This window comes from Pomacea canaliculata, linkage group LG1 (assembly GCF_003073045.1).
Source record: "Pomacea canaliculata isolate SZHN2017 linkage group LG1, ASM307304v1, whole genome shotgun sequence".
NCBI lineage: Eukaryota > Metazoa > Mollusca > Gastropoda > Architaenioglossa > Ampullariidae > Pomacea > Pomacea canaliculata.
The window spans coordinates 4,382,055-4,408,762 of NC_037590.1; the positions used below are offsets into that span (position 1 = coordinate 4,382,055).

Sequence of the window (26,708 nt, forward strand, 5' to 3'; positions counted from 1 at the left end):
AGTGGTGGGAGAGAGGGGTTGTGCCATCTCTTCCTTCGTAGGCTCTTCCAAAGGCCATCTCCTCCGTTTTGTCAACGTTCAGATCCAGAAAGCTGCGGTCAAACCACTCCTCCAGCTCCCCCACACAGGCCAGGTACTGTGACAGGGACTGCTCGTCTTTCAGGCAGCCCACAAGGGCCATGTCATCTGCATATTTAACAAGTTTGAGAATAGCACTGTTAATACTAATCCCATTTGTATATACAGAGAACAGGATGGGGGGAAAGCACACATCCCTGAGGGGTACCCGTGTTGAGGATCTGCTCATCTGACAGAATCATTCCATCCACTGACAAATAAACTCCGTCAGACGAGCTGCTGGACCCTATAGTACCTGTCGGTGGAACTCTGAAACCCACCCTCTGTGGTCGGTCCTTCAGGAATGATCTGATCCATAGAACTAGGCCAGTGTTGACATCCAGGTCTAGTAGGCGCTGTACAAGAAGGTGTGGCTGGACCGTGTTGAAGGCGCTGGAAAAGTCCATGAACAGGACCCGAACATAGGTGCCAGAAGTGTCCAAGTGTTGTAGGATAGTATTTAAAAGCGTGAGAGTTGCATCAGACACCCCCCTGCGTGGCTTGTAGGCAAACTGCAAAGGATCCAGGCGATCAGCCATGGTGGGGATTAACAATCTTCCCACAACTCTCTCCAAACATTTGGCCACAACAGACGTGAGAGCCACAGGTCGAAAGTCTTTCAAGTTGGTAGCATGAGGCTTCTTTGGCACTGGTATTATTGTGGATGTTCTCCACACGCGGGGGACACTATGAGAGTCAAGGGAGAGCTGAAAAAGTCTGGTAAAAACACCACTCAGCTGACTAGCACACTCTTTGAGTACTTTGCCTCTCACGTGGTCAGGTCCAGGGGCTTTACGTGGGTTCACATGAGAGAGAATTCTGACAACATCTCCCTCACAGATGGTGACAGTGGCTGCCGACAGTGAAGAACAGATATTTTCTGCTTCATTGCTGAAGTCTGTCACATCAAACCGCGCGTAGAAAGTGTTGAGCTCATTAACAAATGACACTGGGTCATCACACTTTACTCTTTGTGTCTTGCGTTCTCTACCCATCATGGTGTCCAGGCCCTTCCAAGCATCTCTTGCGTTGCCCTCAATTAATTGCTTTTCTACCTTCTTTCTGTATTCCACCCTAGCCGTTCTTGCCTTTGCCCTGAACTCCTTCTCCTTTTCTTTCACTTTCTGTTTGTCTCCTTGCATAAAAGCTATCTTCTTTTCATTGAGACAGTGCTTCAGTCCTTTACCTAGCCATGGTTTGTTATTTGGATAGCTGCAGATCTGCTTGGTAGGGATGACAGACTCTTCACAGAAGGTGATGTAAGAGGTGATTGTGTCTGCCAGACAGTCCAGGTCGTCTCCACAGGTAGTGAAGAACAGATCCCAGTCAGTGACCTCTAGGCAGTCTCTGAGCATCTCAGTTGCTTCATTTGTCCAGGTCCTAATACATAGTGTTGTCGGCTTTTCACGTTTAAGGACCTGTCTGTATGTGGGTAGCAGATGAACAATGTTGTGGTCCGATCTGCCCAGCGGCGGCCGGCACTTGGAAACATAAGCGGCCGGCACATTACCGAAACACCTGTCTAGCGTTCTGTCGAGGCGGGTGGGACACGTGACGTATTGATGGAGACAGGGGAGCAGCTTACAGACATCACAGCGGTTGAAGTCACCGAGCAAAAACACAGGCTGATCAACTGATCTTGTTGTCGCTCGATTATATGTGTCTGCAATGTGCTCAGCTGCAAGGTTGAAGTCTGGGCCGGGCACATAGACGAGGACCACAGTGATTTGACCACAGTGATACCACTTGAGTTTGTACATTACCATGAAATCTTAACACCCTACCCATTTGGCACGAGTCCTTATTAAGAGAGAAGTTAATTAGTATTCTATCAAAATGATAGGTAACTGGAAAAATATTTATATATATTTTTTTGACAAATATCTCGCATCTTACAGCACTTCAATAATGATACATCATGTATAATTATTATTAGGAAGTAATGAGTGATATAAATAGTAATGTTTTTTCAATCTTCAAATTGTTTTAATCACACCATTTTCCAATTATTTTCCTGATACACAGTAAACGGTAAAAATGTTATCAATGTCTATAACCGGGTCTGATGGTGGGGTGTGGCTGCGGCCCTATGCTCCACTGGGGATGAATAGGAAGAAGAATGTGTGAGGGATAAAAATCCCATAGTTTACATTTACAAAAACTACTTGTATATCGTCGCTTTTCATTAATAATAATCGGAGGAATTTATATTGCACATTTCCCAACTTAGCAAATGGTTCAATACACTTCACATGAGAAATGTTAAATGTGCAAAACACACATTCGGACACAGTTCAATATGTCAGCACACACAATGGAAAGACTAAAATCCAGATGAGCTGTCGATGTTAGTGGAAGGCATGGATCATTGCTCTGCTATACTAGACCCTCGATGTAGATCGAGATTTTGAGTTTTGACACCTCTACAGTTCAGAAAGCCATTGTATCGCAGAATAGATAAAAATGACTGATTAACTTTACTGGTCCCAATGGGCAATCGAAACATAGGAAGGTGCTCTAGTTACGGTAAATTAAAAATAAAAGTAGAACAAGTTCACTGCAAGGTTCAGCGTTAAGATTACATTAGCACGTGAAAGGAAGGCAAATTATATATATACTATAAAACAAACAACTTGCATCAAGAATAATCATATGCGCATCTACAACACACACACCACTGACACTTCATCTGAGGTTGAGCAGCTGGCACAAACGATTTCAAGTGTCTGTTGCTTTTGCATAGTGGCATGGAACAGTGTTTACCTGCGCTTAGTAATGCAAATTCTCTCGTGAGTGCATGTTTAGGTGTAGACAAAATGCGTGAAGCTTTCCTAACTGTTCGCTGATCACAAAAAGAAGCTATAATTATATAAATCCCTCTGTCTTAGAACAGACTGTTGTGCTCCGGCAAACGAAGCTGAAACAGGCAGAAGACTATTGGTATCGATGCAATCACAACGCAGAGTAAAACTGCATGAAAATTTTACAGCAGAGGGCTGTATATGTGATCTTTAAGTTACGTAAGATCCATAGCAGTGACGACTTCAAAATAAACAGAAGAAACCGTTTTGGCGTCAGGTAGATTTGAACTTTGAAAGTCGTAGAGGAAAATGAACTTCAAACAGTCCCGCAATGACGCAAAGAAAAAAAATCACTGGCCTATACAATGGGCAACAAAACTATATCAAATTAATCAAATTTTTAAAAAAATTTCAGAGCTGCCTTAATCAAACCACGAACTATTATCCCATGACCTAACTTGTTAAGCGAAGGGACACCACTCCATGCTATCGTTTAGTCTGAGATCATAAGGCTGTGTCAGAACCACAACTCAAGTTTGCAGACATTTTAGTAATAGTTTTTGTGTAAAGTCCTACTTCTCAAACCCATAATATTTAAGATTCGTGAACTAGCAACCGAAAAGAATATCTTTTTTTTTCATTGGGTGAGGCGGGGGAAACATGGTCACGTGACAGATTATTCTCATTCTTTTGTGATCTCGGTAATCACATGGCACACCGAGACTCTAGATACTGCGCCATCTGGTGAGTGTTTTTTTGGTTGACAACAACGCTGTACAAGAGCGATTCTGATTGGTTTATTCGAACTGGCCGCTATTCCTGCGACAGGAGTGTGCTGAAGTTACTCGTGAATCAGTCCTCGATCTTTCTTTTATGCCACTGGTAAACTCTTACAAATTTGTTCGTAGTTCAGTCAGTTAATACTGTTAACTGAAGTGAATAAATGTTTGAGAATTAAATACGTTTTAAAAGGGTACAGTTGATATGTTTAGTTGGCGTGCCAAGAACTCAGTTATGTCATTGAGTGAAGTTCCTCGGTTTCAGTAATGCTAAAGCAATATTTTTAGGTACATAAGATTAATTAAAACAGTGTTTTAGTAAAAAAGACCAACGAAAGTAAATATTTACTGAAATGTTTTTTTAAATTTCACACATCCGGCTGTGTTTTAAGCGGCAAAAAAGGTAATGATTGGTGATTGAAATAGGCCGGTGTTTCTGGACAGGTTCAAGTAGAGGCATGCAGCGATTTGACATAATTTACTTTTAGGCGAGAAGCTCTTAAAAATGACTAAGTAACAATTATAATTTGAAACTTGTGATCGTGTGTATTATTTTAGCTTTATTTCTGTCTGTTATGACAGTAATCAGACCAAGTTATTCTCATTATCTTTAGTTTATCTTTGGATTCAGGTCAACACATTTTTCTGGTTTACAGGTTTTTCACGTCTGAAGTTGTGGTTTTTTACCAAGATGGACGATTATGTTAAAATTGAAAAGGTTGGAGAAGGTAAAATTCTTTTCTTCCACAAGTAATAGTTTGATTATATTTAAATTAAATGATTACTTCATTAGCCATCAAAACCCTAAAAGTTCAACTGGCTGCAACTTATGAAAAATAAAACTCGTTTAGTAGTGTAAAGCCTTACTCAAAAAATTATCCTGACCATTACTAGTGTGAGAATTTTTAGAAGTAGTAATTTTTAAAACAAATTTAGTTCAGACATAAAGGATAGGAACTAATTGCACCAGTTTATAAACTATTTTTCGGTTTTTGTGTAATATAAAATATTTTATAGTTATAGTGCAACTATCTCTACACACCAAGATCTGCATCTTTAACACAAATGTAAAGTCAGTCCTTCTATATGGATCTGAGACTTTGTGTGTAAGAAACGTCATCAACAAGACTCAGAGAGAGACTCTGAGAGACTCTGCACCACATTCTCAACATCACATGGCCCGAGAAGATCTCAAATATAGGCCTGCGAGAGATAACTAACCAAAGACATAAAGAAGCAGAAGTGGGGCTAGATCGATCAGACCCTGTGAAAGGCGGCCGACAATTTAACAAGACAAGCTCTGGACTGGAACCCACAGGGGAGGTGCAGGGTTGAGAGACCCAGACAGACATAGAGGAGATCAGTCTACAGCAAGGCAGCTAGCATGACATGGTTACAACTGGAAAGGAATGCCCAGAACTGGGTCCGATGGTGGGGTGTAGTTGCGGCCCTATGCTCCATTGGAAGCAATTAGGAGCAAGAAGAAGATAGTGCAATTTGTTCTTATCTTTTATGTGTGAACTGATCTAAAGTGAATTTTGTTTTTTAAACAAATGGTCAGAATCATTTGTGTATAGCACAAAGCATTGTCATCACTGAAATTTCTTGTTGGTTTCAGGTAGGAGTGCTTAACTGTTTTTAAAACTATCAATCTGTACAGGCACATATGGAGTGGTCTACAAAGGCCGCAACAAGAAGACCAGTCGTCTTGTGGCACTTAAAAAAATACGCCTTGAGACAGAAGAAGAAGGGGTGCCATCCACTGCAGTGAGAGAAATCTCTCTTCTCAGGGAACTGCAACATCCAAACATTGTGTGGTGAGATTTTAACGAGTTGCTCACGTTTCACATTTGTTTGACATGCATCAAACGTTTCTCTGGGAAAGTTCAACACTATGATATTCTATTAGTATTTAAAAGAATGTAGTAATGCTGGTATTAGTAAAGCCGTAATATTAACGCATAAAAAGGAACTCCCTGTTATCCCTAAGGTAAATCCAAGGGGTTTCAAAACAGTCTCCTAACAGACTGGGGTTTTTTTTTCAGTTTGGAGGATGTACTTATGCAAGAAAACAAGCTTTACCTGGTGTTTGAGTTTCTTTCCATGGACCTCAAACGCTATATGGACACCATTCCTGCAGGACAGGCAATGGACAGGATGCTTATAAAGGTCAGTACCATCTGTGCATGTGCAACCAGGGCATTATGCTCAAGTTATGATTACAGTTGAGAAAATTGGCTTAGTCTAAGATGGTGAGCCATCTTAATGCTGCAGATTGACATATTTCCTAAGCTGTTCCTCACCATTAAAGGTGGGCTCAGAGTGCTTCACTAAAATGAAAAACACACAAACATAATAATAATGGATGCTGATCTCAATAACGGTCACTGAAAAATAGCTGAATTCTAGCAGTAAGATCATCAGGTTAGTTTTACAATTGCTGAGAAATGGCCAGATTCTGGTCAAGAATTTCCGAACTGAAATACTGGAGGCAACCATCAGCATGTTCATCCACTTCATGAATGGATGATAGCAGATATGTGGGTCTTTAGTCAGTTGCCTACCTACCTTTTTTACACCATTTTGCCTTCCTACGCAGTTTGCTGATGATATATTTTTTTTTTTTACCCTATAATTTCAGAGCTACATGTACCAAATTACCCAGGGGATTCTCTTTTGCCACATGCGAAGAGTTTTACATCGTGATCTCAAACCTCAGAATCTGTTAATCGACAACAATGGAACCATCAAAATTGCAGACTTTGGTTTGGCTCGTGCTTTTGGTATCCCTGTCAGGGTGTATACTCATGAGGTAAGTTACAAAGTAGCCTCTGAAAGTGTAAAGCAGGTACAGATATTGGAGAGATTAAGCTGGTGTGTGTAATCTTAAGAGTAGTGTATCATTGTGCAGGCAGGATACAAAAAGTTCTTGGTGTTTTGTATCCTATTGTGTTTGGCGATATGTGATGATAGCGTTCAATATGTGACCTGTACAGGTTTGTGTGGAATTATCCTCTTCGTGCGAGTTTATTATTTTCCATTGATATTTTATTTCTTTACACATACAAGCTTACAAAAGCAATCCATACATAGAGCAAAAAATGTAAAGTATAGGAAAAACTAAAAAAAAAAAAAGAGAGAGAGAAGCATCCAGTGATAAAATATTACAAAAATATAAATGTAAAACAAAGGAATGACGTGCAGAAATGTATCTTTCATGTTTTGCTCATTAAAAAGCAAAAATTACACATTTACAAAATTGGATTATAAATACATTCATCAAAATGATTTTATTAAAAATAGGAAGAAAGGTGAAAAAGAGCATTTTACACAACATATCTAATTTTAGTGTAATCTTTTTAACAATATATATATATAGATGTGGTTTTCTTGAATAGATTGGGATTTTATAAAACTACATAATCTGTAATGACGCCGATTGCTAGATTGAATCTCGTAGAAGTCCTTCGCATCAGGGCAAGTAGTCATACACAGTCTTGCTAGTCGATGATGATGTGCACATTTCCATGGTACTATCTGACCACTTGTAAAAGTCAGCATCGCATGTACTCCTACCTTACCTCACACATGCGAAACCATTTTAAAAAACACCCTCAAGAGGTTCCACCTTTAATTATTCAAGTATGAGCAGATGCTTTTATTCTGTGCTGAAGTTTTACAATTCTGTGGAGAATGTCTTAAGTGGATAGCTAGAAAGCATTGATAATTATGGAATATTTGAGAGATTTTCTGAATTCAGAAAAAGAAAAAATATTGTTTTGCTTCCTTTCTTTCAGGTTGTGACTTTGTGGTATAGGGCCCCTGAAATTTTGCTGGGATCTACAAGATATGCAACAGCTGTAGACATCTGGAGCATGGGGTGCATGTTTGCTGAAATGATCAACAGACGACCTCTCTTTCATGGGGATTCTGAGATTGATCAGTTGTTCAGGATATTCAGGTATGATAGGATGCTGATCAATGTGTCATTTTCACTTTTATCGGATTTTCTTATTGTAAGTTACAGAAAAGTTTTTAATTATTACCAGGAAAACAAAATTGTATGTGCACTTGTGCTTCTGTATGAGAATTTTGGAAGAAATGCCGACCTGCCAAGCTTTTCTGTGCTTTGTGACTAGTTAGTAGTGCAGTGGAAGAGTAATGGAGGTGGGTCTCAGTAACAAGGAGCATTGCCAGCAGGAAAAGGAAAAAAAAATTCATGGTCTTTGTATGCAGGACTCTAGGCACCCCAACAGAAGAAACTTGGCCAGGAGTGAGCCAGCTTCCTGACTATAAGGCAACATTCCCCTGCTGGAAAGGCTCACAGCTCCACACGGCAGTCAAGGGCTTAGATAACCAGGGCATGGACCTGCTACAGGTGAGTTCTGGTTGTCCAGGATTGTAATTGACATATTTTCTTTTTTGCCTTCCTAAGAATAGGGACTTTGATTTGTGTAAAGTATGTCATTTACTGTTGGGAGTGTTTTATGGCTAAACTGTTGGGCACCAGTCTACACAACTTAGCTGAGAAACACTTGTACAAGCAACTAGCTGCTGAGATAATTTCTAGAATAGCTTTGGTGGATTTTGGATTATGCTTTTTTATCTGGCCACTACACAAGTTGTAGAGAAGTGCAAGGAAAAAGTTCCTGGTGAATTTCATGCCCATTTTTGTTTTAGCATTATTCTGCGGTTTCCTGAAAAATTTGTTAAATAACTTATAATTACAATCAGAAATGATCAATAAGTTTATCATAGCACATCTTTAGCAGCAGCACACCTGCAGTAGAGTGAATCAGTCTTGTCATCTTTTGTCTTACAGAAAATGCTGTTGTTTGATACTGTGCATCGCATTTCGGCAAAGGTTATTCTTCGTCATCCCTACTTCAGCAACCTCGACAAAGTCAACCTGCCAGCTGCAAGGCATTTTCCTTAAACTTCAACATATCATGTATTGCAATCTCACAAATCTTTGGCAGGGTGCTTGCTATTAGTATGTTTGCGTACCTGTATGGAGAGGACAGGCCATCGTTTCCTTGCATGTGACAATGAAGAATGATGGATCAAAGTGAATGATTAGGATGGGGGTACAGATTAAAGAATGGGTCAAAACAAAAAAATTCTATATCTGCTGAAGTGTTAAGGACATGGACCAAACCTTGGTCAGTCTATTTAAAATTTGTTGATTTTATTTTTCTTTTTGCTTTTGGCAGGGGATGGGTGGGGTGATGGCTTAAGTGGAAAGGGAGAATTCTTCCAAGCATGCTAGAAAGTAATGAGAAAGCAATGAAACACTTCTTTTGTAACTGTATGAAATGTTTGTGAGTCAGTACGTGCATGGTTAGACTTGCCAAACATTTGTGGTTTAATTGTACACATTCAGCAGGATTCAACGGATTGGCTTCGGTCCTCAATCATGGAGTTAGATGATTTGTGAGACAAGCTACTGGGACATGTTGAGTGATTAGAAAGGATGGTTTACTACCCCCGCTCCCCCCTACTTCCACCAGTGTGTTCATTTTGTATTAAAATACATCTTAATCTTTTTCTCCTTCTCTCCCTTTCCTTTTTAGCATGTGATATCCGTTACATTAACTTTGTACATAATTGTTAAAAATGATGAACTCAGTTTTGCATGGCTGTATGGATGACATGGCAATTGTGGTCATTGCAAAACTTCAACACAGTCTTGTCAAATATTGCAGAAACAATACACCACATTGTTTACGCAAGGTGAAATTCACATTGCAGTTTGATCATTCGTGTACCATATCTAGGCTGATGTATTCCATAGTTTGCAATCATGAAATTATCTCTTCCCCACAAACGTGCAGCATATTGTCATTTACTATCTTTTCTTTGTCGTTTAAAGGACCTGATTATGTGGGTTTAAGGTTTGCAAGCGATGGTTTAGCTGCACCCCACACTGTGTGTGCTCAGCTACCCTTTATTAAAGCTCAAGTCTAGTTTTTCTTTGTTGGTGTGAAGTGGATGGCAAAACGAAGTACCAGAGTGATTTAAGATAAAAAGCATGTTATTCTGCAATTATATAGTTGCAGCTGATGATAGTTTACACAATCTCTTTCTTCCCTACCTTCATCCCAAACAAATGCTGAGCTACAATGTTACTGGACACAAAATTGTTTAATGATCAAACAAATTGCATTGCTCCACAATGGTTTCATTCTGTACAAAAACGATTATGCCATGAACTTAAACCATTGTACATTATGTACAATTGTGGACCAACCACTTTGCAACCATATCCATGTATTCTAAGTTAAATATATAATTAACCACGTTTCACACTGTAGCATCCACATCTCTACTAGATTGCAAGCATGGCCTAAGGTAACATCTGTAACTGAAGAACCTGCCAAGAGATGTATCAATGACCATTTACAGTCTTATTTTATTTTGTTGCTAAGAAACCCAATTAGCCAACATGAAAGAAAACGCTTGTAGCCAGGAGGAACACTTCATTATGTATTATTCCTTATAGGTCCACTATCCAGGTATGAGAATTGTGCTCAGTAAGAGGCTGCTTGGAGTTCTTCAATGTTGGCTTCCAAAATGACTCCAAACAAAATCATCAATAGGCAGAGTTCTTCTAGACAAATGAAAAATAAATGACCATCAGCTCTCCCAGATTGCTTAGTCCAATTTATGCTTGCATAGGATAAGCAAGTTACATCAATTTTTTTTTCCTTGCAATACTATCAAAAACCACTGAATTTAAAATGTCACCAAAAGAAATGTACTGGAGTAAAAATGGCAATGTCACTCATTAAATCATAAATGCAACACCAGACAATAAACATGTCCTTTCCAGGACCAAACAGATTCAAAAGTTAATCATTGTAATGTGCATGTTATTACTGCAGCTACAAAGTCAAGAACTGAGATCTACACTGCTGCACACTTTATTTCCCCTACACACCACCATAAAAATTGGTACAAGCCAGATAGTTAATCTTAGATGGGCAAAGAATGCAATGGTTTGTTATTATGCTTTTTTCTCAAGTCCCTGACTATTCTGCCTTACATGAAACCTAGGAAAAATGACTAGATATATAAAAACAATTTTGAAAGTGACCTATGTTAATACTTAGAAAAAAAGACTTCTGAAATGTTGCATACAGCTGACATTAACATTTCGCCTATTAATCAGATCATTTTTACATGATTTACAGGTAAATTTAATATAGAAACAAAAATGTAACTACATTTTCACGCCCATTTTAACTATTAACATAACAATCATAACCCTAACATTCATTTCTCTGCATCATTGTTGAGTTTATGCTTTCTGTAGAAGTAAAAATGACTGAAAAAGGTCACATTTGAGAATTTCTAATATGAAACGCCATATTTGTGATTTATGTCTGGACAAAATATCTGTCACTAAGTCTTAAAAGTCATCAAAATGATACAGATAATAGAAAATTATTCGTTACCTCTGCTTATATGTTAGGACAAATTGCTAGCCACTGGTCTATAATGTTTCAAATTGGTTCTCAAATGTTAACAAAACATGTTGTGCCTGTGTGCTTTATTTTGTTTTGATCTTTGTGGAGCAGTTGGAGTCTGATGGATTAAAAATGAATCCTTATAAGGAATGTCAATTTACATTCCTACATTTTATCTCAGAGTTCTACCTTCCACAAGATGCATGATGCACTGTACCTGTAAGAAATTTGTTTTTCAAGAATATCATTGCACAGTCTTATTTCTCTTATATATAGCACAGCACTAAGAACACAAAAAAAATCTATTTCTTTATATTTCTATCTTCATCTGTTTGTCGTGTTAGGAGGTTTACATATGCATACAATTCACGATAACTTTCAAGTTTCTGACAAATGATAAATGCCACTATTTGCTTTGTTTCATCTTCACCATTCAAAGACATTCTGGGAGGCATGCACTCTCTCTCTCTTTCTCCTGCTTATGTATATATGACAGTCCACTCTGTAGGAACATGCTACTGAATAAAGTGGCAAAATGTGCTTGCCATTTTGAGAACCAGCTGAAGCAATTACAGCATGTGATGAAAAAAAAGGCATTTACCTATCACACATGCAATGAGATGCCACTGTATAACAAATAATAAGTAAAATAAATTTCTAAACGGACCTAGTTTGGTTTCTAAAAATAAAAATTAAGCATACATCAACACACTGCACCTTACAAATTAGACATTGCCAAACCCATGAAAACTGTACAGGTCAACATGTGATTCTTTTGAGGTTGCCATTGGTATGCATGCCATCCAAACAAGATGCAACCTAGGGTAAACTTCTGTTATTTGAATTTACCTGAGCAGTAAAAGGATGAGTCTGTAAAAGTAAAAACAAACTAGTATGTCCTGCTAAAATCCTAAGAAGGAAGAATGAACAGTGAAAAAGGAGGAGGGATGGAAGAAATATTTTCTGAGGGGGCAGGCTGCAGGTCAGGGGAAGATATATTCTGAAAGGCTGGGGGAGATTTATAGTTTTCATGCACAAAAACCCGAAGACTAGATTTTGTTACTGACTGGCTAAACTATCTGTGGGAGATGTGTGGAGCTTTACTTGCATAACTCCTCTGTAAAACGAGAACCATTCAAACAATGTAGGTAGCAATACTCAAACCATATCCTACTAAGACCAGTAAACTATGTAATTTTCACACTCATAATATTATTTTAAATGTCACACCTTTATATAGATTTCAGATATGCATCTGCATTCCAGTTCTGAAATGGTGTTTCATACTTATAGCTAATAACAATAAGCAGAGGAAATATCTCCTGCATTCAAAATGCACATCATGCCTAATTATTTCCCAATGGCAAATCTTACTTTTTTATAGTTAGTACTTCAATAAGGTATAGTTTTGTAAAATTGCTTAGTCCCTGACCTTGATCACAAATGATTAATTACATGAAAATTAAAAAATGTTAACATCCCACTGCATCAACAGAAGTTGATTAGTAATTTTAACTCCTTTGCATTAAAATCCATAGCATGGCTTGGCCTTGGAATTTGATGTAAAAATGAATAACTCCGAGCAATACTTGTACTTAAAGGCAGAACTTCTTGTGGGCTTTATTTAAAATGGTTTTGCCAGTGCAAGGGAAGGTAGGAGTACACATGGTGCTGACTTTTTTACAAGCAGTTTTCCCTAACTGCTATCCCGACCCTAAGGCAGGATCACAGGCAGTGCTGACTACCCTAGCAATAAAACTTTCTCAGCTGAGTACTGGCTGTTGGTGTTTAGAAAGCTGAGGTGAAATGGTTTGCAACTGAACATACAGTCAGGGTTAGGCAGTAACCCACTGAATGTGTTCTCCATAAAACACACAAAAGAAGAAAAAGATGAACAGCGGAAATGACACTGTAGAGCACACTCATGCACATTCAGTCTTTCGCATCTCTTTGCTCAAAGTAAAGATGTCAAAAATGGATGGGCATGTGCTAATCATCTTTGGCGCAAGGTAGCAAAGTGAACCTCAGCAGACATGGCACCCTCAGCTCAGTGACAAGACAGCAGCGGTTGGGGATCATGTTTACTGGTGTATTGAACATTGAACAATACAAACTGAATATTGATATCTCCACTTATGAGGAAGAAAAGAAAAAAAGATATAGAGAAAGTTTAAAAAAAGCAATAAAAATAAAGTTTAAAAATTCAGTTCATCCTTCTCTTCTTTATACATTCTATATTTGTTTGTTTGTGGAGAATACATTCAGCCATGTTATATGATAGCATGTTAAGACAGAAGTCATTTCGACTCAGCGCTCAGACCCTACAGCAAGTACTGGTCGGGTGAGGAAGACGATTTATTGCTAGGCTAGTTGGCAGTGTCTGTGATGTCTACCCTGCCTATTGTCCAGTAATTGGAGACGACTGGACACTAGTAGTGAGAACCGCATGTAATCCAACCTTCCCTCACATGGGCTATACCATTCTCTTCTGCTGGCCAGAAGAAGTTCCACCTTTAACACACCAACTGGGATCAAATCAGGTTACTGCAAGTGATGCCCAAGGGCGAACCCTTTTTACATGAACTTCTAAGCCTGAATAATGTTTAGATAAGACACTAAGATGTATGGCTTTTAAGAGCCGTCCATCTTCTGATAATCACTTTACCTGATGTCAGTACTTCCCAAAATGGCATGGGCACTGTACTGTAGCATGGTTCTATGGAGACAAAGCTTATCTTAACAAATCCTGCTCTCTGGTTGGTCATCACAGAAAAAGGTGCAAGCTATGGATTCTTCAGGCTAGCATATCAAATTAACAGTGGTCAGAGTTTGACAAAGTTGAACATCTTCCCATCTACTTTTTGCCATAAAAAGCATGGCAGTTAGCAGTTTTCATTCCAGTCTCTTCACTCCATTGGTTACATAATGGCTCACCAAATCTAAGTTGGAAATTTGTGCTTTCACTCACAATACAAAATAACAAAGTAGTTCATCAAAAATTCCCATTCTGTTTAAATACGAAGTGCTTCTGTCAGTATCTACATGTGTGACACCAACACCATCACTTGCTCTTATATTTCTCTCCATCCTCTGTTCTTAAAGTTTCTGTCAAAGACACATATCTAGAGGCCTGCCTCTCACCTGGCACATGACCAGCTCAAAAGAATCTGTGTATAACTAGCTGCTGACTGCAGGTCAAATTCGTTTGGACATGGGTGTTGAGTAGACAGAGATGAACGAGTCAGTGCTGCCTGCAGCCAATTTCACCTGCACAATCACAATGAATATTCTTACTTTCCAAAAGCCCTGAACTATCACCATCGCTATTATTAGTTTTACATAAAATAAATGAAAATATAAAAATTTACTTATAACTAAAATCTAAAAATAATAAGACTCGGTATATCATCAAGCATGTGTACACAACAACTTTATATAACCCTATTAATAATAAACATGTCCAGAAGAAATCTGATCCAATATGTGGCAAAAGATTTTTACATGCACAAGACTGTAAAAAAAAAAGGCTTTGAAAACTGGTGCAAAAATACATGACCGCAAATAAGAATGGCTTGAACCTGCTGCAAAAGGCACACCATATCAAAACTCACAAGATGTGGATGAAAAGCCAAGCAGCTGATTGTGCCAATGCGCTGACCCAAGAACCCCTCATGATACTTGATGGTGCTAAGCACATCTCCACTTTCATTGTATACGTTGATCATCTGTCCTAGTACACCACTGAAACCAAAATGCAGTACTCAAAAATTACAGAGACTCAAAACTTATGAAATTTTCCTTGTAAATTACTTTCTTCAATACTTACCAGATAAGCCAACTATTAGTAGGTTAAAGGCTGGACTTAAAGTTAGTGGCAGGAAAATGGAATGGTTTGACCCAAAAGAGGGAGGTGAGGAGATCACCCTGTATTGGCAACCCGTCTGGTTATTCTTGCCTCATTGCTTCCTTCTGGCCAGACAAGGACCTTCACCTCCTTCAGCTGGATGGAATCAATTCTTTCTTGCTGGTGGTTTAATGTTTGGGTTACAACTGTTCTTTAACCAAATTATCTCCCCTGGTCAGGGAAGTTAGCAGTCCTTCCTGCCAGAGACACCAATAAACCAAAGTCTAAATCTTAGACCACTATAACAAGCTCTGCAAAAGAGAGTTCAGCTGTCTTTTTATAACCTCCCCCCACCCCTCATTCCAAGCAGACACAAGGATGACTGGCAGAGTATCTCAGGTCATCTGGTAAGTATCAAAGAAAGATAATTTACAAAGAAAATTACATTTATGAGATGACCCAACTAAAAAGAGTAACTATCAAGACATGGGTGGCAGTCTAGATACAGAATGATAAGGTCTGTGCAGAGACACATGTAATGTACAGAAGAACAAGTTAGAACTATTCATCCCACAGAGAATGAGAGCTGCACAAATAAATCCTCAGAGCCCTCACAGGGGCTGGCAGATGAACTGGATCATAAGAAGAGAGAGGCAGACCATTCTCAGTTGAGGGCTCACATCAGGACACATGAGCCATAAACGACAGTTCAGTGAGCAAGCACCCTGATCCATCGTCTATAAATTGCTGGGAGTTAGATTCTACCAAAAAAGTGTTTAACTTCAAAACCCTTGCTGCTGAGGCTAAGGCCAGCAGACAGACTTTTCTGTCACCTGCTTCAGCAAGCCCAGGTTTTTCAAAGGTCTCTGAATTTAGATAGGTAAGAACCCAGCACAATGCCATGTGGGTGAAAAAAAGGGAAGAAGTCGCTGGCTATGACCTGGAGAGGTTGGCCATGAAGTTCAAGAAATCCTGGTTCATACTCACATCCAACAGCTGGAGGTGATGGGTGATGGAAAAGCCAAAGAGGTCTGCCACCTTGGGGGTAGTGACATCTTCCAAAGAGAGATTATGTTACAGTGACCAACAGGTAAAGACCCTTCCTCCACTTTGCTTCATGGATTTTTAAAGAGGACAGCCTTTGAGTGGCCGGATTTTTCTTTTCACAGTTTCATTAAGTTTACTGATAACAGCTGTGTGGACAATAAATACTCAGGCATAAAGATTTAATTTCTCTGGAGCTAGGTGGAACAAAGACAGTCAAGACTGCTTAAGGAGGTACAGAGACATAGGAAGCTTGCTTGAAAGGACCTGAGCCAGCACCACCAGGTCAGCCATCCAAGACCTTTCCCATCAAATTGGACCTAAAATAAGGATCTTGGCTGAGGAAGTCTTAAACTTGGCCAGGATCTGTAGTAAGCATCATATCAGGAGGTAAGGTAAAGATCATCCCCTAACCATTTTAGGTCATTTGGTAGTGAGGTGTCGAACGGGGCATTTTAAGTGAGCCCATCTCCTCAGCCTTGCTGACTTATATTCCGACTAAGAAGTCAGATGCCCATGCCCACCACCTTGGTCACCTGATGACAAGCTGACATGTACAATGTTTATGATGGCAGGAAGTAAAATATCTAAGCACTCAAGAAAAAGGCTTGTTGGTATTGGATCTAACTGGCAAGTTGTTGGCTTGGCTTTCAGAATAATGGCCTTTACATCAGCCTTAGAGACTTTTCGAAAGCTGATCAGACAGCATCCCGGCAGAACATCACAAGAGATGCCGTCAGGTGCCAACATCAAGATCAAGGATGATTGAATGTTTGATATCTTGCGAGGGAAATAATCACAAAACACTTGCAGCAGATGTGAAGCCGGGTAGAAAACAAGCAGCAACTAGTTGTGTCAATGATGCCCAAGTGGCACAAACTAGGTAAGACATGTGGTACTCTAATAGACATATTACTCAACAGACAGATAAAGACAGTGCCTCATCCATTTGTAGTGGGCCGGTAGTCCAGTGTTGTTAGTTTTGGCGGGATCTGCTAGGGCATGGTGAGAGATGGCAAATAGCGGTGATTGGCTATGGGAGATGCCAAATAGCGGTGATTGGCTAGGGTAAAACGGCGTATGGTTCCGACCGTATCAGAGCATCGCGAAAGTTTACCCCTCCCCAGAGGTATATAAGGGCAGAGCTGAGACGAAGAGATCAGATCAGAGTCGGCGGAGACAGCGCGCACAGCTACACGACGAAGAAGAGACAGCTCCGACCTCTAGCGCCTCGGGCGAGCGACGCAGCCGTGACCATTGTACGAGAATAAAGGGTCGCACACCTGCTGACTGTTCCTGCCTTTTGGTTCGAGTGTGAACTGTTGTTGTCACCATACAACCCCCCTTACCACTCGGTTACATTTGGCGCTGCGAGCAGGATCAGAGTCAGCAGGTGTACACAATGGCTGCAGATGGCGACAGTACAGCAGAGGCTGTACGAACATTCCGTCTTCAGAAGTTTGCCGGAGGGCCAAGTGTCGACGAGTTTGAAAGAGAGGTGGAGATAGCTCTTGCCCTAAGCCCGATGCCGGAGAATGCCGCGTGTGTTTATATTCTGAACGCGCTGGAGGGACCTGCTAGACGGCGAGTGCTGATGTTCCCTCATGACATGATAAACACGCCGGAAAAGATTTTGGATATTTTGAGAGAGGCATACAGCGAGCGGAGAGATGTTATAGACATTGTTGCCAGTTTTTATAACCGCCGACAGCAGAGTGAGGAGTTGGTCATCGAATATGCTGCGACACTGCGAAATTTACAGGCGAAAGCAAATCGCCTGCTGAGCGACGCCATATCCAGTACACACCTGGCGACACGCTTTGTGAAAGGACTTAAACACAGCCAGGTCCGACGTGAAACATCCAGACAGCTGGCCGACCATGGGTCTTCTTTTGCCGATCTCCTTAAGACGGCCCGACCTGTAGAGAGAGAGGAGATGTGTAATGACAGTGAGGATGAGATAAATCGTCTGACTGCACGAGTCAGACAGCTGGAGATGGAGGCAGCCACCCGACTTCACACGACACAACAAAGTGATTTCCCCTCCGAGGCTGATCGTCATCACAAACATAAATATTTGCGACGACAGCAGACAAGGCAGCGGGGCGGCCAGCGGTCAGAACCTCCCCATGACAGCGATGGTGGAGGGGGCAGAAGGCGAGGTTTCTGCAGGTGGTTCAACGTGGCAAAAGGATGGGGGTTCATCACACCTGATAATGGCGGCCAAGACGTCTTTGTCCACCATTCAGTTATTCACAAGGCAGGCTTCCGCAGCCTAGGCAAAGGTGAATTGGTGGAATTTGAACCCAGACTGTCATACAAGGGTGTTGAAGCCACGTTCGTCTGTGGTATCGGAGGAGTGAAATGCCGAGGCAGTGATCGCCGGCCGATTTCAAGAGAAAAGTTTCAAGACAAGCCGGTGCAACTACAACAGCGACAACCACAACGACGGCAGAGCCAAGCAGAACTGCAACAGGACAGATTCCATGGGCGGAGCGGCAGGAGTACCTGTAATATCACCAGACGGCCAGTGAATGACAGTGCTGTGTACACAGTCAGGCCCCTTGTTGACGGCCCTGCACGTGCCCGCAGTAACGACATCAAAGCAGCGAAGCCGTCTCCGCAGTTAGAGGACAGTCAACTGTCGGAGACAAAGAATTGTCAGGAATACGACAGTGACGAAGAAACTCCGTTTTGGTATACTACTGTCCCACCCCGTCAAGCCAGAACTACAGTGATACCAAAAGTGACTGTACCTGTGGTTCCAGTAGTGACAGTACCTGTGGTTCCAGAAATGAAAGTGTGTGTGATGCCAGATATGACAGTGCCTGTGGTGCCCGATATGACAGTAACTGTGATTCCAGAAGTGACAGTGCCTGTGGTTCCAGAAGTGACAGTGCCTGTGGTTCCAGAAGTGACAGTGCCTGTGGTTGCAGAAGTGACAGTGCCTGTGGTTCCAGAAATGAAAGTGTGTGTGATGCCAGATATGACAGTGCCTGTGGTGCCCGATATGACAGTAACTGTGGTTCCAGAAGTGACAGTGCCTGCAGAGCACAGCAAATTGCAGCGGCTTCCAGTGAGACAGGCATAAACTCAGATGCATAGAAAAGTGGTGTGTGACACTATTCCATGACAATATAAATACCATGGACATGTTTTGTAGTTGCGGTGATCGTTGACACCCTAGATGACACTTTAGTTGTTTATTATGATGACTTTATTCCATGACAATATAAATACCATGGACATGTTTTGTAGTTGCGGTGATCGTTGACACCCTAGATGACACTTTAGTTGTTTATTATGATGACTAGTTGTTTATTTTGCTATTTTTGTTCAATTTGTTTCCACTTTTACACGGCTGCGTCTAAGAAATATCATGACATACGAGACAGATGGACGGAATGCCTGCCCTTATATACACCTCGTGCCCATGCAGCAGTTATTTTGGGAAAAGAATAATCAGTCGGTCAGATTCAGCTGTTAGGCGTAGTACAGATATTTTGTTTACAAGGCAAATCTTTACTCCACTAGGTACATAATACCAGCGGCTGATATGACTAGGCGTTGCTTGCGGCAGCAACAGATCTTCTTTAGAGTTTTAAATATTTGAAGCCCCCCCCCCCCCCCCCCCCGAGGCCAGCATAATTAGGTGAGCTTGAATATCAGCCCTAGTCTTGCTAGCTAAAGCTCATCAGCGAGGACGCTGTTGGAGAAAGAGTCGGCGGGGATGTAGTGGGCCGGTAGTCCAGTGTTGTTAGTTTTGGCGGGATCTGCTAGGGCATGGTGAGAGATGGCAAATAGCGGTGATTGGCTATGGGAGATGGCAAATAGCGGTGATTGGCTAGGGTAAAACGGCGTATGGTTCCGACCGTATCAGAGCATCGCGAAAGTTTACCCCTCCCCAGAGGTATATAAGGGCAGAGCTGAGACGAAGAGATCAGATCAGAGTCGGCGGAGACAGCGCGCACAGCTACACGACGAAGAAGAGACAGCTCCGACCTCTAGCGCCTCGGGCGAGCGACGCAGCCGTGACCATTGTACGAGAATAAAGGGTCGCACACCTGCTGACTGTTCCTGCCTTTTGGTTCGAGTGTGAACTGTTGTTGTCACCATACAACCCCCCTTACCACTCGGTTACACATTGGAGAACCAGAAACTGGTATAACCTGTCAATGCTTCCCCACATGAGCATGTGTGACCCCATCTGCAGAAGCTTGTTCCTCCAAATGTGAGCCCAAAAGCCTCTGACTATCCTGTGCAAAAGCCATGATGCGACCAACAGTAGCAGAAAGAAAACAGATTGGGTGACAGCAAAGGATATGCTTGATGACAGCTTGAGCAAAACAGCCCTGGGGAACAACTGACAAGCACAAACAGTCAAGCTGTAGGCAGGCTAAACAGTGTGATGACAGCAAAGCCTGCCTGTATAGCATAGCTCATAAACCAAACAAAATGACTGCTGAACTCTCTTTTGCAAAGCTTATTATAGCAGTCTAGGGAGGAAGCACCTGGGTTCGGTAAGGCTTCTTGTGGCAATGGCAGCTAACCCCCCTGACCAGGGGCAAGAATTCGTTTGGTTAAAAAGCAGTTGTAGCCCTAACCTCCTAGTAGCCAGGTTGTCTGGTAATGTTAAGAAAGAAACCAAAATGCCTGAAGTCCTACCATGCTATAACGTCTGCCCGGGGATGAATGTCTACTGCTGTGAAGCCTGCTTGTGTATTGTGGACTCGAACTGATTCTGTGAAACGTGGATCCCAAAATCGAATATCTCCATTTACGCTGGAAAAGAACAAATTAAAAAATATTTAATGCCTCTGAGATGCAAAAAGAAAAATCCATACTTCTGTAGCAGTTCTTCTCACTGCATTCTTCATCATTTATTTACATTGGCTTTGCATCAGAAGTTTGCCTCCTTAATTCTAGGTTAGGCTGGTACTGGTTCAGGTAACCATCACGTTATGAAATCTGCATATTATATTACCCCAAACAGTCAAACAATGGGTGCAAAATACCACATGTAGATCATAAACTTATATATAACTACATGGCTGTAAATATCTTGTTCATACCAATCTGTATAAATGCATGTAATTTTTGTAATTTTTGTAGTATTCCAAAAAAGGTAACAGCATACTTTTTGGTATTTCTAGACTGGTATTAGTTTTGTATTCATTACCGCTATGTTTTTAACACTACCATAATTGCTGTATGTCTCCTTCACAGGTTAACAGTGTAATTGCTATTTCCTTTCTTAAAAGAAAACAAGGTAACCCTGCTGCTGCCACTCCTGTAGTGACCAACTTCACACCCAAGAACATTCGTCTACTATAGATCCTAACTCCACAGATTCAAAGCATGATCACCTTGCACTGATGATTTTCCCCTCAGCCCCACGTTGCAGATGAACATTCAAGACCCAACTACTGTGCTCCCGCAGAGTCATCACACGGCTGCAACATACACAAGATGTCCTATACAACCTACATCAGGAAAAAGGTGACCTAATTAGCTTCTCTTTAAAAAGCAGTCACACAAAAAACTTACTGACTTTTGAGCTAATCTTCATCAAATTCTCTGCAGTTTAGTGTGCATTCTCAGAACTATCTGCTTAATTATTCTGCTTCATCCCTAGTGTGTACATATGTGCATATTATCTAATAGGCCTGATTATTCTTTTTTTTTTTCTTTCATCATATTCCAAGGGCAATGTCACTTGGCCAATAAACAATTTCTTATTCTTATTCATAACTGATGTATGGACTAACCCATTTTGCATAATGTGAGGCGCATGAAAAAATATGCAGCCTTCATTCCAAAAGGATTTCTACCTAACTTCAACTTTTTCCCACCAAACTTCACTTTTGACATGGCCATAAATGCCCCATTAAATGCCATTTAAAATTTCACCATTCTGTGGGAGCAAGGCGCCGATCAAACAGTCGTACAGTGCCATCCCCACAGCCAGCAATGAGGAGCGATCTTCCAGAAGCATCACTTGCCAGACTTGTAACACAGCTGTCTGCTCCTGTTGGTATGTCCTTCAACCAGAATACCATACAAATTTTGAAACACTTATTTCTATCTTTGGACGTCTGATTAAACTACTTCTCTTCTGGATTTTTAAACGCATTTTTAAGTTAAAGACATTCCATTAACTGTTAAAAAATGTCAGAAATTGAGTCAATTTCCCCAGATTAAGCTCAGTTGTTTTGAACCAAAATCAACATTATGCACTTAATATGTCTACAAAATCTGTTTACACTGATGTACTTCTGTTAATTCTGACTGTATTAGTGAGGAAAGTTTAATTTTTTTAAGAATTGCACTTTTGTCATCTTTACAACAAATGTTTTTGTCTTTGAAACAAAGAATTCCAGAGTTGGTATTATTTTAGAGAAGACTGATTGACCATTTAGCCACTTTGATGCTGTTTTCCTTCCTTTTACTAGGTCCAAGAAATCTGAAGTTTTTAAAAAGTTAGCACTGACCTGTTTTCGTGCTTCTGTCTGCATGTCCCAGAGACGTATGACTCTCACATCCCCAGCACAAAACAGTGTGGAGCTCTCCTGCTCCCATCGTGTCACTAGACCAGCTCCTGCAACAACAAAATCTCCTGGGTTGACATGCTGCTCCTGGGATTTTTTTACTGCATTAATAGTGATTGCTATTCTATCAACAGGCAGGGACTTAACACAGCATTACAACTGCCAACCATGGTTGTCAACAGATTAAGATTTCTTGTTAATGTTGTATAACCATACACGATGGCATGCGATAATTAGAGTGTGGTGTTATGCTAAGTTTAGCTTTAACAACTTCATTTTAGTTCTTAGCTACCATTCAGTTTCTTTTCTTCAATGTACTCTTAAGTACTTGCCACACATTAATTCCCCATTCTTTGTCTCAAATTTAGCATTTCAAGAAGAATCATGTAAAAAAACGAAGAAGAAACAGAGAGTTTCAAGCTTTTCCCCCAGAGAAAAATGTTTAAATTTTTAAAAGAGCATGAAAAATATTATTTCATTCATATGTAGGCCAATGGTCTTACCTTTCTGAAGGGGCAGCATATCAGTTATAGCCTGAAAAGCTGTCACAAGTTCTTTTCCTGGTTCTTCTGACTCAAAATTGCGCCATATCCTCACTGCCCCATCATCTACAAAATTAAGCTGACACTCAAAGAAATATATTTGGCAAGTCACAGACTGTAATTATTATAGCAACACGACATTCACATACACATTCCCAAATTGGCATGTCACAAACTGTAAATATTATTATAGCAATATGACATTTACATACACATTACCAAGTTCCCTTTCTTCCCTTCATGATATATTCTCTCACTTACCAGACCCACACAGAAGCAATGTATCGTCATGAGGATTCATGAATTCAACAGAGGAGACCCGAGAAGTGCGGTGATGACCATTTACAAACAGACTTTTCCGTGTGCCCATTTCCCAGTCCCATATGCTGGAAACATGCATTCATAAATTATACATGTTAAATGCACATATTAGATTTAAAATACATGCAAGATAAAGATCATGAGCATTTAATTTTATGAATACTCATTTTTTCAAGTATACTGCCTCAATATAAAATGGAAATTCATGCCCACACTTTTCCTTTTCCTTCTTACTTTTATTTTGTTCTTTTTCTCTTTTGATCAGGTTTACAAGGCATGAAACATATGACACTACAGATGCTACTACTATCTCAAGATACCTGACGGTGTCCTTTTCAGCCACAGACAGAAAGTTTTCGTATGGATGAAAAGCCAGCAAACTAGGTAGAGAAGATGTACGATTGACAAAGATCTGGTCATCTAAACGATTGAAGCCTGCAACAAAAGTTCCAAGACTGGATAAATGCATCTAAATCAGATGCTCCTTGGCTGTGATCACAAATGTTATGTCAAGTGACCACATGGTAGTGATACTGAGCACATCAGAGTAAAGATTCAGAATAAATTTCATTCCCTCTCACACACACACAAATCACCAATGTAATCTGGAATACAAAATGAGGAGAGTATGATTTGCTCTGAGGATGATATACTCTTTAATTACTTTGTGTCTTTATGGGAGGTGGGAGGAGAAGGTGCAAGTGTGGGTGTGTGTGAGAGAGAGAGAACATGAGTCACAGAGAGATTAACATGACAGAGGTCACATGAAAAAAACTAATTTAAAGGGCAACTATTTTAACTATTATAACGCACCAAGTACATCCAGATATTTTTTTCTTTCGTTGCAGCTCATGCATCTCTTATCTTTCTTTGAAACTCCAGAGATGAAAATGAACAATTCAAACACAAAACTTAGTGTCATTTTACTCTAAACATCTAACTCTTGGATCCTTACGTCAGCCACTCCGAAGTCTAGTAGGATGCAATTTTTTATGAGAATATTTTTTTACCAAAATGAGAGTGAATATTTGCACTTAAGTAAAAGGTGCCTATAAACTTGATCATGAACAGAAAGAGACAAACTCATGTTTCCCTACCTGCCCTATGCTGGTCATAGCGAGCTCGTGCCCTAACACGAGAATTCCGTAGATATTTGAACTGTCGCCGGTGGTAGGCCAAACTCTCAGGGTCCTTGTCTGCAGGAATTCGCATTAATGGATTCACAAAGTGGAGACAACTCCATGCAAACAGCTGTGTTTCTGAGGGCAGCTGACGCAAAACCCCCTCTTCAGAGTCCTTTTCCTCAGACTGTTGAAGATAACCCATAATTTTGAAATGTGTAAGTATGCTCTATACATTTTTAGGTTTTTATCACAATGTGAATGATCATTAAAATCAGTTTCAGATGTATGGCCTGCATGCACTGTGTGATTTTTAAGATTAAAATGCTTTAGGTAGACATCAAACTTGTCTTATTCATGTCAACAATCAAGTCAATGATGACCATATAAAAGATGTTAAATGATTTAATACAGGCAGTATATAAGCAAAGGAGTACAAACCTGTGAAGGTCCTTTATCAAACACCTTCCGATGAAGTGGAAACTGTATGGAATGTTGGGCACCTGTGGTCATCATAGCATTATGCGCAGGGGAGGGAGGGTTCTGAGGGACAGCACTCTGGCTTTGAGACATGAGGTTCTTGGGAGGTGGAGTGCTGCACAGAAACACTGCATATGCATCCACTTACAGCTCAGCTCTATTATTATTATTACTGCTACTTCTAGGGCCTGACAAACGTAATATGAGAATACATGCAGTGTCTAATTTAAGATTGAGTACTATGTAACCTGAATATATCTGCACCATTTAAGAAGACTAGCACAACATAATTTGCAAAAACTCTTTACTGCCTAAGAACACAACAAAACGGAGATCAATGTCTAGGTGTGCTGCGATTGCTATCACCAGCTGTACTTTATTTTAAGATTATTTAACTCTTTTTTTCAATCTTTAAAAAGTGTTTTTCTATGGCTGAGCATGGTAATAATAGCAATAAGCTCATCAAAGCAAAAAGTTGCACATTTTTCATAGTTCTTGTTCAAACAAAGACCTGTAAACAAATATATGCAATCCTACATGAAGCCTTGCAATTTTTTACATAAAGGAAACAAAGCTGTTACAAACCCATGTCGCATGTTGGCTGGCCGACTGGATGGGCTTCCAGTCAAACATGCTGGACTGGACATGTGCATTATGTTCATTCCTGGTGGAGGGCGTGGATGGTGAATCTGATTTTAGGTAAAAATGAGAAAGTTCATATTCATGGACATTAGTAATTTGCCCAGGGATAAAATTACCTTAACCTGGGTAGAGAACTGGCTGGTTAAGTTGCCACAGCAGACTCATGATTCATGAGTCACTGAAGAGGTAAGCTATGTAACTGAACAGCATGGCGGGGACTCCAAAAAGGAGTGAGATTGCGCATGCATTTTTGGGTCTGAGGGTAAAGTATAAAACTTCCACTTCAGCTGTAAACATTTAACATTTAAAAAAAAAATCCAAAGTGCAAGAAAGAAATTAAGGAAAGTCAAATTTATTCATTCTGATCAAAATGTTCCTAGCACATGTAAATGACATAAATAAAATGACATAAACTGCAAAGTTTTGAAGTATTAACAGGGATTCAAATCTACAATTCAGGACCTTACCATTCTGTCCTTTATTTATCAATGCTGCTATTAATATTGATGATTCTCTAGTTTTCTCAGAATTGTAAATAACTCAGTATTTTAAAATAATAGGGGGGTTTTTTTTTTTGGCCCCTGAAAAAGATCAACCAAAACATCACAAACTTGTATTACTGGACTGCTTGCAGATGATTTTTTCCCCAGTTAATTACTAAAATGAGGCAGGTGTGTACAAAGCTTTCGGGTTAGTCCCATTTCAGCTTAACTACTGAGAATAATATAAGGTTGGTATATACAAAGCTTCCGGTTTAGTCACATTCACTGCTTAGACTCGTCAAGACTAACAGTGGAGAACTTCACAAGAGGCCAAGCGTTGATCTCGGCAGACAGACAGCAGTCCACCTAAACACATCCGTGAACAACATAGATTCTTTATCACTTAGCTCTGGCAGTACATTACAGCCCTTATTGTGAAAGAAACTTTTTGGACTCAGCAAATAGGACATTTGAGAATGAATCATTTTTCACTGCATGAACCAAAACTGGTGGAAGCA

General features: G+C 40.3%; 2 protein-coding genes across 7 annotated transcripts in view; one reads left to right on the plus strand and one right to left on the minus strand.

Moving 5' to 3' along the window:
* The first annotated feature begins 3,664 nt into the window (after positions 1 to 3,664).
* Positions 3,665 to 9,666, plus strand: LOC112558173 (cyclin-dependent kinase 1-like). Of its 2 annotated transcripts, none has more exons than XM_025228465.1 (8): positions 3,665 to 3,800; positions 4,354 to 4,425; positions 5,358 to 5,514; positions 5,743 to 5,866; positions 6,339 to 6,509; positions 7,495 to 7,658; positions 7,934 to 8,075; positions 8,520 to 9,666. In XM_025228465.1, the coding sequence occupies exons 2-8, from the start codon at positions 4,389 to 4,391 to the stop codon at positions 8,631 to 8,633; spliced, it is 909 nt and encodes a 302-aa protein (XP_025084250.1). In that variant the 5' UTR covers positions 3,665 to 3,800; positions 4,354 to 4,388; the 3' UTR covers positions 8,634 to 9,666. The 2 variants fall into 2 exon arrangements, with proteins under 2 accessions (XP_025084250.1, XP_025084255.1); XM_025228470.1 differs by lacking the exon at positions 3,665 to 3,800 and adding an exon at positions 4,077 to 4,100.
* A 156-nt stretch (positions 9,667 to 9,822) lies between these two features.
* LOC112558153 (regulatory-associated protein of mTOR-like) overlaps positions 9,823 to 26,708 on the minus strand; it is a 38,347-nt gene continuing 21,461 nt past the window's right edge. For all 5 annotated transcript variants that reach the window (XM_025228452.1, XM_025228443.1, XM_025228425.1 and 2 more), the window contains 12 exons: positions 25,652 to 25,755; positions 25,028 to 25,181; positions 24,563 to 24,773; positions 23,786 to 23,900; positions 23,406 to 23,530; positions 23,106 to 23,210; positions 22,546 to 22,652; positions 21,965 to 22,095; positions 21,421 to 21,507; positions 20,720 to 20,836; positions 14,778 to 14,907; positions 9,823 to 14,433 (listed from right to left, as the gene is read on the minus strand). In XM_025228452.1, the coding sequence (XP_025084237.1) occupies positions 14,362 to 14,433; positions 14,778 to 14,907; positions 20,720 to 20,836; positions 21,421 to 21,507; positions 21,965 to 22,095; positions 22,546 to 22,652; positions 23,106 to 23,210; positions 23,406 to 23,530; positions 23,786 to 23,900; positions 24,563 to 24,773; positions 25,028 to 25,181; positions 25,652 to 25,755 (1,458 nt within the window). In that variant the 3' untranslated portion in view covers positions 9,823 to 14,361. The remainder of the gene's footprint in view (positions 14,434 to 14,777; positions 14,908 to 20,719; positions 20,837 to 21,420; positions 21,508 to 21,964; positions 22,096 to 22,545; positions 22,653 to 23,105; positions 23,211 to 23,405; positions 23,531 to 23,785; positions 23,901 to 24,562; positions 24,774 to 25,027; positions 25,182 to 25,651; positions 25,756 to 26,708) is intronic.